The following is a 13,429-nucleotide window of genomic DNA, read 5'->3' as shown; positions in this document are numbered from 1 at the left end:
AAATATTGAGCAGCCAGGCGAATGAGTACCTCCAAACGGAGGCAACCCTGAAGGTGCCAAACGACACCTGCCAGTCGAGAAGCCCCTCGAGCCCTTTCGCCGCGCTGCGCCACGCCCTACGCCTCGCCCCCGCGCTACGCCTTCGCCCAGGCTCCGCCCCCGCGCTACGCCTTCGCCCAGGCTCCGCCCCCGCGCCGTCACCCAGGCTCCGCCCAGGAGCCGTGCCGCAGGCCCCGCCCTCCCTTCCGGTTTGGGGAAGCAGAGGGTCCGGCGTTTCCGGGTGTACCGCGTGGGTCTCGTCAGTGTATGAGCTGGCGGGATGGCGGCGTTGGATGGCCCGGCAAAGCCGCTCCTGTCCCTAAACCCGCAGGAGGATGCCAAATTTAAAAAGGAGGTGGCGCAGGTTCGTCGGCGTGCGACCAAGGTGAGCGGCCGGCGCGGACCCGACCGCGAGGGGAGGTGGCGGACCGGGTCTGGGGGTCCCGCCCGCGCGCCTCGGCCTCACCACGCCTGTGCTTCGTCTGGCGTCACCCAGGTCGGGCCCCGACCTCAAGAGCTTGCGGGCCGAGGTTTCCTCGGGAGGACCGAGAAGTGACGGCTTTGGGCCGCGGGCTTTAGGGTCCTTATGGAGGTACGGTAAGGAGTGGGTATCGCGGGGATGTTCGGAGAGAGGAGAGCCAGCTGTTGGGTCGGTCCTCGTCCCGCGGATCAGCTCCAGCCCTACTTCGGCTGGGCCCCCAAACTGGGGAGGTTTGTTTGCCTGGTTAGTGGTTTTGGAATTCTTAAAAGACAGTATTACCCAAGCTCTATCTGCTGTTTGGGGGCCCTGATATCAAGTTCAATAACATTTGCCCAAGATTTTATCATAAAATGTACTTGGGAAAGCTTAAAAGTCTGTATTACCGAAGGCAGGGGTTGGAGGGCAGGGATATTGAAAGGTTAGGAGGCTTCGTGAAGGTTTACTGACGTCTTAAAATTGTTTCTTTACTTGGGTGCGAGTAAACGGTGATCTGCAAACAATATTGAAGGGTATGTTTGTATAGAGTTCTTAGGCCAGCAGATTTTATCTGTTAATTCAGCGTGTAGTTACTGAGTGTTCCTGCTGGGAGAAGGAAGCTGAGAAGACAGGCTACTGCTTGGCGATTGTCCTCGTGGGACAGCCACTTTTTTTTTTTTTTTAATTTATTGAAATAGTTGATTTACAGTGTTGTGTTAATCTCTCCTGGGGTGTTGAATGTAGTTGCCTGTGCTATACAGTAGGACCTTGTTGTTTATCCATTATTCTATATTATAGTTTGCATTTGCTAACCCCAAACTCCCAATCCCCCTCCCCCACCCCGCTCCCCCTTGACAACCATAAGTCTCTTCACTATATCCAAACAGCTAATTTTTCATAGTTTCTATTGTGGTAAGTGGAAATACAGGGTAGGTTCTTGATCTCTTGTCTTAATCTAAGAGCAGAGTTTCACAAGTTTTGTGGCAGTGTGATTTTTTTTTTAATGAAAAAAGGACATATATACATATATTTGTCTGGTCTTTATGTTTTCAGCAACAGGAGAAACGAAAACTTACTCCTGGAGTAATCTACGTGGGCCACTTACCACCATCCCTTTATGAAACCCAGATCCGAGCATATTTTTCCCAATTTGGCACTGTTACAAGATTCAGACTGTCCAGGAGTAAAAAGGTAAAATTTTTGTATTGAATTAGATTGTTTTATTTTCCAAAAGCATACCATCCTTGACAGGTTTTGGAGCATGTTTGCATGTTATCACTTATCACACTTCATTCCAGAAAGGGATTGGATAAGATCTAGAACCTGAAGCAGACAGAGAACAAAATTAGCATTCCTGTGAATGTGTATTTTACTTTTTTAAGGTAATTGCTTCAAGTCCTCTAATTAAATTGGCAATCTTAGTGAGTGCTTTTTATCCTGTAACTACTAAGCCAGGGGTTCGTGAACTTAAGTGTGAGGCTGGACTCTACACCTTATTGGTTGTGTGACTTTGGGCAAATTCTATAACCTGCATGCTTGTTTTCTGATTTGTAAAATATGAGCAAAATTGCACCAACCTCAGGAGTATTGAATCAAAGCTTAAATGAGGAAATGAGTATAAGATTCTTAGAACAGTGCCTGATACACAAAGTACTGTATAAATGTCACTGTGTCATACCTACCTCCTAATAAAGATTTGTGTGGTTTACTTCAGTAATAGGGTGTGGCCCGCTTAATTTTTTTCCCACACACATACTTCTATTGGTTGTAACCACAGAATTCTTGTTATTGGAATCTCTCTTTTTCTTGATACAGTTTTTTCACACTTTCCCACTTAAGTTACAGCAGAACAGAGTTAACTGTTGTCCCTGCTCTCTTGTCACTGCCTGAATATGCTACGGTTTGTTTATCCACCTTCTTGTTGAACGTTATCTTTTCTCCAGTCTTGTCGATGAAACTGCTGGGAACATTCTTTGTGCAGGTATAGGTGACTTTCTCTTGAATAGTATTTTTCAGACCTTGAATCCACAATAAGAAGTCAGTTTTACAGCACAAGCCAGCACGCATGCATCTGTACGTAAACATTAACTGAAATAAAAGTCTAGGAAGATGATACTTAACTTTCCCATTCAGTTTATTTAAAAATACTTTTCTAACATACTAAATTGATTCTTCTGCCCTCTAAAAGGGCAGCTTTTAAACTTTTCAAACTCTGAGTTTGAAAAATAGTGCTTTATAGCATATCCTCAGGATAAGTATAGAATGCTCTGCCTCATTCTTAGTGAGATTCAGTCAGTTCAGAAGCTCAGTCGTGTCCAACTTTTGGCGACCCCGTGAATTGCAGCACTCAAGGCCTCCCTGTCCATCAACAACTCCCAGAGTCCACCCAGACCCATGTCCACTGAGTCGGTGATGCCATCCAACCATTTCATCCTCTGTCGTCCCCTTCTCCTGCCCTCAGTCTTTCCCAGAATCAGGGTCTTTTCAAATGAGTCAGCTCTTCGCGTCAGGTAGCCAAAGTATTGGAGTTTCAGCTTCAACATCAGTCCTTCCAGTGAATATTCAGGACTGACTTCCTTTAGGATGGACTGGTTGGATCTCCTTGCAGTCCAAGGGACTCTCAAGAATCTTCTTCAGCACCACAGTTCAAAAGCATCAATTCTTCTGTACTCAGCTTTCCTTATAGCCCAACTCTCACATCCATACATGACCACTGGAAAAACCATAGCCTTGACTAGATGGACCTTTGTTGACAAAGTAATGTCTCTGCTTTTCAATATGCTATCTAGGTTGGTCATAACTTTCCTTCCAAGGAGTAAGGGTCTTTTAATTTCATGGCTGCAATCACTATCTGCAGTGATTTTGGAGCCCAAAAAATAAAGTCAGCCACTGTTTCCCCATCTGTTTGCTTGAAGTGATGGGACTCGATGCCATGATCTTAGTTTTCTGAATGTTGAGCTTTAAGCCAACTTTTTCATTCTCTTCTTTCACTTTCATCAAGAGGCTCTTTAGTTCTTTACTTTCTGCCATAAAGGTGGTGTCATCTGCATATCTGAGGTTCTTGACATTTCTCCTGGCAATCTTGATTCCAGCTTTTGCCTCTTCCAGCCCAGCATTTCTCATGATGTACTCTGCATAGAAGTTAAATAAGCAGGGTGACAACATACAGCCTTGACGTACTCCTTTTCCTATTTGGAACCAGTCTGTTGTTCCATGTCCAGGTCTAACTGTTGCTTCCTGACCTGCATACAGCTTTCTCAAGAGGCAGGTCAGGTGGTCTGGTATTCCCATCTTTTTCAGAATTTTCCACAGTTTATTGTGATTCACACAGTCAAAGGCTTTGGCATAGTCAGTAAAGCAGAAATAGATGTTTTTCTGAACTCTCTTGCTTTTTTGATGTTCCATTGGATGTTGGCAGTTTGATCTCTGGTTCCTCTGCCTTTTCTAAAACCAGCTTGAACATTTGGAAGTTCACAGTTCACGTATTGCTGAAGCCTGGCTTGGAGAATTTTGAGCATTACTTTACTAATGTGTGAGGTGAGTGCAGTAGTGAGATTGAGTATCATTATTTGTTTATCAGCCTTTGGAGTTCTGTCTTCTGTGAAACGTTTATTCATGTTTTTGCACTTATTGTCTTTTTCAAAGACTTTTTTTCTGCCTTTTGTGGATTGTTATTTTGGGTGTTTTTCCATAATGAAGTGCAGTTGTGTTCACCAGCTTTGTGTTCTGAAAATGTTGACAGGAAGTAGAAAGGAAAGCAAAATGAGCATCCTCCCCTGGATTCACTCATCGTTAATATCCTGACACATTAGCTTCATCTCTTCCCATATCTATAAAAACGTACATACCTTTTTGGGTTTTTTAGCCTTTTGAAGAAAGTGGCAGTTGTAGTACTTTAATACTAAATACATCCTGGTAGATCTGAGAATAAGGACACTGTGCTACATCGTCACAATGTGATGATCTCCCGGACTGTCCCTCTTCACGTATCGCCAGTAGCCCCTGCCATTCTGGGAGCTGGTTAGGGTTTATGCGTTGCACTTGGTTGTTTAGCTCTTCATCCTGTGTAGAGCAGTCTCTCTATCCCTGTTTTGCTTGTTTGGTTTTTCTTGACTCCTTTGAAGAGGTGAGGCCGGTTTTCTTAGAAAGTCTGCTCCTTGGTGCAGAGCACTGAAATGTAACATTTCCAGCTTTGTTGCATATTATAAAGCTGCTGCCTCCCCACCCACCCCAGTTTTGACTATCTGCTTGGTATTTCTGACTTTTTGGATTACTAGGTCAAGGATTGGGCTTTTGAGTCTTTGGTTTTGGGGACACTTGACATGTATTTTCACATCAGATTTCACAAGCTTTATTACAGTGTCTTACACTCCACCATTGTTCCCCTCCTGAGTGAGAGCTGGGATGGTAGGAGGATCGTCAGACATTTAAAGTCTTACCAGACTCGTCCTGTTGCAGATAACCAACCTGAGCCTCTGGGTGGTGCCTGTGTCCTGACGGTTAGTCACTAGCACAGCTAGGAGTCAGCCTCCTGGCCCCCAACTCTGTTAAGCCACACAGCCTTTGAATGGTTTCTTATTTCCAGGATCACATGACCAGCTTTGAGCCATATCCGAGAATAGTTTGTTTAATGCAAGATTGTAAAGTTTTCCTAGTTGTTGTCACTAAGAATTGGAACTCTGGAGGAGGAAAAGTTCTTTTTCTGCTGCCCTAGGCTGAGACCCTATAAATTGGACTGAAAAACTGAGAGATTAAAAAGAGACTAAAATGTATGCTTACTCATGGGAGTGCTCAAAGGGTTGTTAGAGAACTTTGACTTTGAGGAGTGACTGGATGAGGGAACAGTGCTTTGAGTTTATATGGTTGCAAGTTGCGGGGAGGCAAATGTACAGGAGGCTAACAGAATCCTAAAGTCCAAATGCCCAGATTTGGATCTTGGTGATAACATCTGCTTAGTAAAATTTGTTGTGTGGATTCCTCTAACATCTCTCTGATAGACGGGACAGGACACCTTTGTAAATTTGTGTCCTGTTTTTAGGTAAATAGGGGAGCACAGAGTTTCTTGTTCTATTTCTCAGTACCTTCAGCTTAGAATAATTACTTGCCAAAGGAGCAGTTGGGGGGTAGGCATACCCTGCCACCCTAAAGTAACATATATTGAGTACTTGACAAAAGTGTGGAGCCCTTGTAGGTTATTTTGTGTTTTCATGGCAACTCTATGAGAGTGTTTATTTTATCCTCATTTTATAGAAGGAAAAACTGAGGCTTAAACATTCCTTATCTGAGTGTCAGAGCTAAGATCCAAACCTGGGCATTTGGACTTTAGAACTCCTGTTAGCAAGCTCATTAAATTATGGTGTGGAGGCCAGAACCCAGCGTGTGTTGTCTCTGAGAGAGTGGTCCCTGGGCCTATGCCCGCAGCTGTGGAGATGATCAGTCATGGTAAACATGACAGTGAATGTGATGTTTTATTGATGGGCTGGGAGACACTGACTTAATTTCTTTTCAGTTTTTTTCATGTAAATGGGAATTAAATTACCTGTATTTTTTGTGACGCATTTATTCCGTCTCCCAAGTAGATGGATAATGTGACCACCCATGAGATCAATAATGAGTAAAGGACTGGGGCCTACCAGATTCCTTTATGTTGGCTGTTGCTACTGAATAAATTCCAGCTGTAATCATTTATCATATGTAATCAAAATCCCAGGAAATCTTCAAAACCAGTGGCAAATTTAGACTATTTTGGATATTTTCTTTCCCTGTAACAGTCTGCACACTATGTGATTTGAAGTTGAAAATCAAAGGTGTCTTAATGTTACTCCTTAATGCTATTCCTGCTGGGAATTCCCTGGTAGCTCAGTCGGTATCTGCCTACAGTGCAGGACACCCAAGTTCAATCCCTGGATCGGGAAGACCCCCTGAAGAAGGAAATGGCAACCCACTCTAGTATTCTTGCCTGGAAAATCCCATGAACAAAGGAGCCTGGCAGGCTACAGTCCATGGTGTGGCAGGAGTCGGCCACAGCTACTGTACATTATTTAATGACATTTCAGGAGTTTGATGGCGCATTAGAATGTAATTGTTCTGCTTTTCGTGGTGGATTTGTCATTGCAGACTGGAAATAGCAAAGGCTACGGCTTTGTGGAGTTTGAATCTGAAGATGTTGCCAAAATAGCTGCTGAAACAATGAACAACTACCTTTTTGGTGAAAGACTCTTGAAGTGTAAGTACCCGATTCTTAGCCTGTGGGATTTCAGGGATGCTCCTGCTGACGGTGGCTGCGGTGGGAGGTTGCTCAGCTGCTTGGACGTCCCACGTCATCCCTGGGATGAATCTCCTCAGCAGTGGTGCAACAGTTTAAGTGCAGTTTCGAGATAGGTTTGAACTGGGATTTTTAAGGTTTCCGGAGTGAAAGCTGTTTTCTACTGAGATGGAGTTGGAACCGTTTCCTTGAGGAGTAAATAGGAAAGTCTTACTGGTGGAGTGTGGGAGGCTCCCTGAGGAAAAGTCATTAAAGTTGGAACCTGAAGATTAAATAACAGCCAGGTGAAGGGGTGGAACTGAGAATTTGGGGGGACAGCAAATGCCAAACCAGTGACAAACGTAATTGCCTGCAAGGAGCATAGTGAGAGATGAGGGAGGAGAAATGGATGAGTGAAGGTCAGGTTACCAGAAGCCATGTGAAGCGCAGTTTAAAATACATGCCGGGACAGCGGAACCCACTCACGGTCCTAGACAGGATGATGTTCAGGGTGAGGAGTCACATGTCAGCCAGTCTTCATGGCCTTGGCTGCAGCTCCCCTGCAGAGAATCCATCGGGAGTGCGCGGGTGACGGGAGCAGATTGGAGGTTCATCCTTCAGGAGGTGGCGCTCCCACCTACCCACCTTCCCGGAGCAGCCCGTCCAGAGCCAGCACCCAGGTCCCACCTCTCCATCTTCGTTCCTGTTGCTGTGAGAGAGGGTCCCGGGAGCCCCCTGAGATCCTGGGTGTTACTTGCACATGAAGAATGTGGCTCTTGCCAGGACGAAGTGGGCGATTGGGTGACCACATGTGTGAGATCCCTGCTCTGCTCTACCTGACTTCTGAAGGATGGCACAGACAGTTCTGAACGCCGATATGAGGGTTTAGCCACATCCCCACCTTTTCTCTTTTTTTCAGGGGAGTAGTTTGTCTCGGAGGTGACCCCAGGGAAGTACTTGTAAGGAGTGGAGATTTGACAGGAAGGAAGTCAGTAAAGGCTATGTTAGCAAGTCGGTTATTTAGGCATTTGGGCTCCTTCCTGCTGGTCACCTTGGGAAGCAGAATTATCCCAGCTGACAAGCACAGAAACTGGGATATTTGTGTGCCATCTATCACTAGTGGAGGGTAGATCCCAGGGATTTTGGCTTCCCTGCACAAGGGGCCCAGTGTGCATCCCTAAGCAGAGAGATACAGATAAGCAGTGAGCTGCCTTAGTCCTGGGCAGGTGCCTGCAGGGTATGAGCCAGAAGGTAAGAGCTTCTGTTGTCGTGAGTCACACAGTCTAAAAGTGGGGGTCCTTTTAGCTTCGGGATCCCTAAGACTTAATTTCCACACTCTCCTCTGTGCACTCGCCTTGTTCACTCATGTGTCTCTAGTCCTGGGATCGTACTTGGCACACAGTGCGTGTTTGGTAGATAATTGTGGGCTGTCTGACTTTGCCTTGGTTACCTGCTTTATTCTTTCAGGCTTCTCCATGTAAATGGGGGACACATCAATTTGATTATGCTACAAGGGACACAAGGGAGAGTCTGAAGTTCTCATTAAAATCCTTTCCCTCCTACTTGGTTGAAAACTGTTTTGTTTTGTTTTGTTTCTTTTTTTAATTGTAGGTCATTTTATACCACCTGAAAAGGTACATGAAGAACTTTTTAGAGAGTGGCATATGCCATTTAAAAGGCCGTCATATCCAGCAGTGAAACGGTACAATCAGAATCGGTCACTTGTTCAAAAGCTACGGATGGAGGAGCGGTTTAAAAAGAAGGAAAAATTACTCAGGAAGAGATTGGCTAAAAAGGGGATTGATTATGATTTCCCTTCATTGGTGAGTATTCCTTTGTATAAAATGTCTAACCCAGTGTCTTCCCCCTACGAGGTTTTGACTAAATTTTTGAAACTGCAGTCATTGTAGGCTTGTCTTTGTAGGTTTGTGAAGCAGTCCTAGTATTTCCTGTTACACACACAGGGGAGGAAATCCTGAAAGGGATTAACCAATTCGCAACATGTACCTGATTTAGTAGTTTTAGATGACTGAAGTGAAACCTTATCTGACCAAAAACTATAATGCTTGTAGATTACTAGTAAAGGTGTCATTGCCAGGATTAAATGTTTGGTTTATTGTATGTTACTGGTAAATATCAAGACTGTAAAATGACCATCCTTTTTATGCCATTTTAGTTAAAATTTTGTTTCATGGTCCTTTTAAGTTGGAAATAGTCCTAAAGTCTTTGTCAAAATTAACTAGTAAGCATCTGTATAATGATCTAATAAGTTTTAAAATATACATGTGTGAGACTGCTAGTTTTACAGCTTCTTTTTCTATTACTTCTTTATGCTTATTTAGGTTAAGGTGTTACATAAAACTGAGGAAAATGCTTCAAACACTGGTCCTCGAAACTCCAGAAAGTACCAGGTAATACTTTTGCTTACCATATTACCCACTTGGTATTAGAGAAAAATAAATGTGGAAATACATTCAGGACTACTATATCTGGTCAACACGCAGATTGATGTGGTCTCTTAAAATTTATTGAAGGCTTTGCGTAAGAAGAAGAAGGCCGCTTCAGTCGCTGCTGAGACTCCTGAGAAGGCTGTGGATAGCCGGGTAAGGTGGTCTCAGCACCCTGGGAGGCCGGTGTTAGGGGTTAAAGGGGGAGGGGCAGTTGCTGCTCCTGTCACTTTGCTTGCTTAACCTTGGGACAAAGGTGATAAGCACCTAAGCGCTTGATCATGTGCAGCTGTATCATCAGATGATAGAAACAGGCCTAAAATAATATGTGTAACTTATAAAAATAGAGGAGAGGTGGTGGGAGAGGGTCATCCTAATATCTTCCCACATTTATGTATTATAATCTTTCACTTGAACCCAGGGTCCCACACCAGTGTGTACGCCAACATTTTTGGAGAAACGAAAATCTGAAGTGGCCAAACTGAATGATGATGATAAAGATAATGAAATAGTTTTCAAACAGCCCGTATCTGGTGTCAAAGAAGAAACACAGGAGACTCAACCACCTACAAGTTCAAAGAAAAAAAGACGAAGAAAACACAATCAGTGATTTTTTTTTTAATGTATTGTGTATAGTTCTTCTGAAAAGATGATTTTCTTATGAAGACTAATTCTTTATATTTAACTAGATATAGTGGAATGCAACCAGTAACAAGATGGTTGGGGAAAAACTGTCAATTCAAGTCACCGAGGAAAGCAGTCAGTGATCTGGGCTTCCCTGCCTTTGCTGAAAGGCAGGGGTGCATGCCAGCTTACAGCAGCCAGGCTCCCGCTGCCTCTCGTCCTGTCTCTAGTTCTCTTTGCAGTTTTCACAGCTGCTTTTAGTCACTCTGCCTGGAGAGAAGATCACTATTAGCTGCTGACCTAAGTACTAAACTGTAGCCTCTGTTGTTACCATCAAATAAATAAAATCTTGCTTGCCCATCAGAATAGTTCTCTGTTAGACCGAGCACATTTAACCCGTCAGATGGCTGAAACTAGAAGTCAGATTCTGTGGGGAGTGAGAAGGAGGTATCAGTACCAATAGAGACTCGTTTATGTATATACGGTCATTTTTACCAATGTTAAATTAGTTTGTGGTGGGCTGGCATGGATTAATTAATAACTACCATCTTATATCAGTGTCATCAATCAGGAATTTGGTTTCAAGATTCATGTAGTGACCACCAGATAAACTTTTCCTGTTTTTTTCTATGCAAGAGGAACTTGGATATCTTGAAATAAAAAATTGTTGGGTTTCCCTTTCAATGATCTTTTAAGGTTTTGATACCTTGGAAATGTGTCAGCTAATTGAAGTGAAGTAAAAGTCTCTGAGTCATGTCCGACTCTGCGACCCCCGGGACTAACACAATACAGTCCATGGAATTCTCCAGGACAGGATGCTGGAGCAGGTGGCCTTTCCCTTCTCCAGGAGGTCTTCCCAACCCAGGGATCAAACCCAGGTCTCCTGCATTGCAGGCGGATTCATTACCAGCTGAGCCACAAGGATCAACTAATTCAGTTTCATTAGAAGGCTTCATTACCACCAAACATTTTTTCATACAATATTTGTTAAGTATTAAGATGATAATACTGACCTAGTTGAATCAGCTTTAATACACAGAGAGCATAGGGACTTTCCTAGTGGTTCAGTGGTTAAGAATTTGCCAGTCAATGCAAGGGACACGGGTTCAATCCCTGGTCCCCAAGATTCTACATGCCACAGAGCAACTAAACCTGCACACCTAGAGCCCATTGTCCGCAACAAGAGAAGCCACTGCAGTGAGAAGCCTGTGCCCCGCAATTTGAGACCAGCACCTGTTCACTGCAACTAGAGAAAGCCCACAAGTACCAGCAAAGCCACAGCACACCCAAAAAATAAACATACAAAGAACATCTTAGCTCTGGATTAGTCCCTATACAGACTATATTCATTGTGTTTAAATTGAATGAGTAACAGAACTGCCTACCTCTGAACCACGTCTGAATTTGTGGATCTAGAAGTCCATCTGGTTTCCATTTCTGGGAAAGCACCAGATAAGCTTATCAATGCAGCCTGACAGATTTTTATTATTTCCCTGTTTCCTGACCTACTGCCCAGACACCTCTTCCAGCATGGTACCGATCATCACTTGATGTGTGAGTTTTTTCATGTACCCTGGAGCTGGATGGGGAGAGTGATTTTTTGCATATATCATGGCAAAGAAATAGAGTTGAAGTTAACATTTTCCTGGGGACTGTATTAGCATTTGTCAAAGTAGTGTGGGGTTGATCCTCAGATTTTGTAGGGAGAACATCAAGAATCTGGAAGTTGTAACGGTGGCTGGTGATCATGAGGCTGTCTGTCTCCCTGCAGTGCGGCAGAGGCTATTCAAAGACGGACAGGCGGGCACAGCAGGGCGTCAGGGCCCGTGCAGTGGCTGTGATGCCCGTGGCTGTGATGCCCGCGGCTGTGATGCCCGCGGCTGCTCTCCTTAGCCCTCAAGTGTGATGAGTGTATGCGAGGAATGTGCACTTTCTATAGGCAGAAAAAACTACAGGCCCAAACCTGACTACATCACGGGTCATCCTGTGGCCCTCAAAGCGACCAGTTACCCTGCTGTCCAGTCCAACCCGCTTCAGGGTTTTGTTTTACATTTTTAAATAGTTGAAAAAAATTGAGACGTGAGTTTCAGGAAGTTACCTGGTAGGGATCCTGCAAGCTGCCCACACAGCAAGAAAAAATACAGTTAAGGGTGGGGATAGATAATTTGGAAGTTTGGGATTAACGTATACACCACTGTATGTGAAACATAACCAACAAGAACCTTTTGTATAGCACAGGAAGCTGTACTCAATATCTTGTAATAACCCATAATGGGAAATAATCTGAAAATAAATACACATGTGAACTGAATCACTCTGCTGTATACCTGAGACTAACAACTCTGTAAATCAGCTATACTTCCATTTTTTAAAAAAGGAGACGCTATAGCCTTGGTGTAAATATTTGCAAAGGACTTTTTATCCAGAATAGACCTCTCAAAAACAAGCAGCCTGAATTGTCTATGGAACCCAATTTTTGCCTTCTGATCATAAAATGGAAAGTAACACAAGCTGTTTCCTTTTTTCCAGCTCTGTGGCATCTTAGTTCCCCGACCAGGGGTTGGACTCGGCTACTGCAGTGAAAATGCTGAGTCCTGAGCACTGGGCCTCCAGGGAATTCCCCAGCCTATTTTCAATACTTGTATTTCCATTAAGGACTCAGGCATGATAGATGTGTGATGATAATGAACATTTATTAAGTCCTTGCATGTGTATTAGCGCGTTTAATCAGGACAACCTATGGAGTTAGACACTTCTGTTCCTGTCTGAATGATGAGAGTGAAGCCCAGAGAGCTTAAAGAACTCGCCCAGAAATAGCATATGGTGAGCCAATTCAGCTGACTCCTTTTGACGTCCTTCCAACAAGATGGGCATGAAAGCTAGATTGTTAGTGACGGTGGAAAAAAGGAAAGACGCAGAAGCCTTGTGCTGACATGAGCTGGTGACTCTGGAATGGAGGCAGAAGTGGGGCACTGGGGCAGGCGCGGGAAGAGGCGAGAAGTTCCATTCCTAGGAGCTGTTTTGTCAGCAACCTAACACTAGATGGCAGCAGATCCCAGGCACTTTAAATCCACAGTCCATTCATTCAAGGAGCTGGCAAAATGCAAAACTATAAAGGGGTTTATACCCTAGTTATTTTTTTAAACAAGACTTCCCTGAGAAAAACTATTATGTGTAGAATGGGTTAGCAACAAGGTCCTACTGAATAGTACTGGGAACTATATTCAATATCCTGATAAACCTTAATGGAAATTAATGTTAAAAAAATAATGTATATATATATATATATATAATGTATAACTGAGTCACTGTTGTATGGATGGAATTAACACAACATTGTAAATCAACCACATTTCAATTTTTAAAAAATGACCTCCCTGAGAAGCATCTTTGTACACAGGCACACACACACAGCACCAATTTCCAGACAATTAAAAGACTGCCACTGTGAAGTGCCTCTTAAGCAGCTGGGTGCTTAGTAACATGCTTTGGGTAATTGGTTATTGTTAAAAACATACTTGCGAAAGGATGTCAGATAACCAGTAAAACAACATACTGATGAAATGAACTGTGATAGTTGCTAGCTTATGAAGTTGCATGTAGTTATGAATAAGCATA

At 43.6% G+C, this 13,429-nt stretch overlaps 1 protein-coding gene across 1 annotated transcript; it reads left to right on the top strand.

Annotated features, from left to right (window-relative positions):
* Positions 1 to 236: 236 nt before the first annotated feature.
* NIFK (nucleolar protein interacting with the FHA domain of MKI67) lies at positions 237 to 10,495 on the top strand. Its single transcript, XM_043894666.1, has 7 exons — positions 237 to 424; positions 1,550 to 1,687; positions 6,614 to 6,722; positions 8,352 to 8,563; positions 9,083 to 9,151; positions 9,275 to 9,343; positions 9,609 to 10,495. Exons 1-7 carry the CDS (start codon positions 320 to 322, stop codon positions 9,795 to 9,797), a joined length of 891 nt encoding a protein of 296 aa, XP_043750601.1. The 5' UTR covers positions 237 to 319; the 3' UTR covers positions 9,798 to 10,495.
* Positions 10,496 to 13,429: the final 2,934 nt, after the last annotated feature.

This window comes from Cervus elaphus, chromosome 33 (genome assembly GCF_910594005.1).
Source record: "Cervus elaphus chromosome 33, mCerEla1.1, whole genome shotgun sequence".
Taxonomy (NCBI): Eukaryota; Metazoa; Chordata; class Mammalia; order Artiodactyla; family Cervidae; genus Cervus; species Cervus elaphus.
Note: the sequence above shows the minus strand (reverse complement) of the source record. Positions and strands in the feature narration are given on the sequence as shown.

Excerpts from the sequence above, each read along its gene's own strand:
- NIFK (XM_043894666.1), top strand. The coding sequence starts at position 320 with ATGGCGGCGTTGGATGGCCCGGCAAAGCCGCTCCTGTCCCTAAACCCG. Across the intron at positions 425-1,549 it reads TTCGTCGGCGTGCGACCAAG|CAACAGGAGAAACGAAAACT; the intron begins GTGAGCGGCCGG and ends TTATGTTTTCAG. Across the intron at positions 1,688-6,613 it reads GACTGTCCAGGAGTAAAAAG|ACTGGAAATAGCAAAGGCTA; the intron begins GTAAAATTTTTG and ends TTGTCATTGCAG.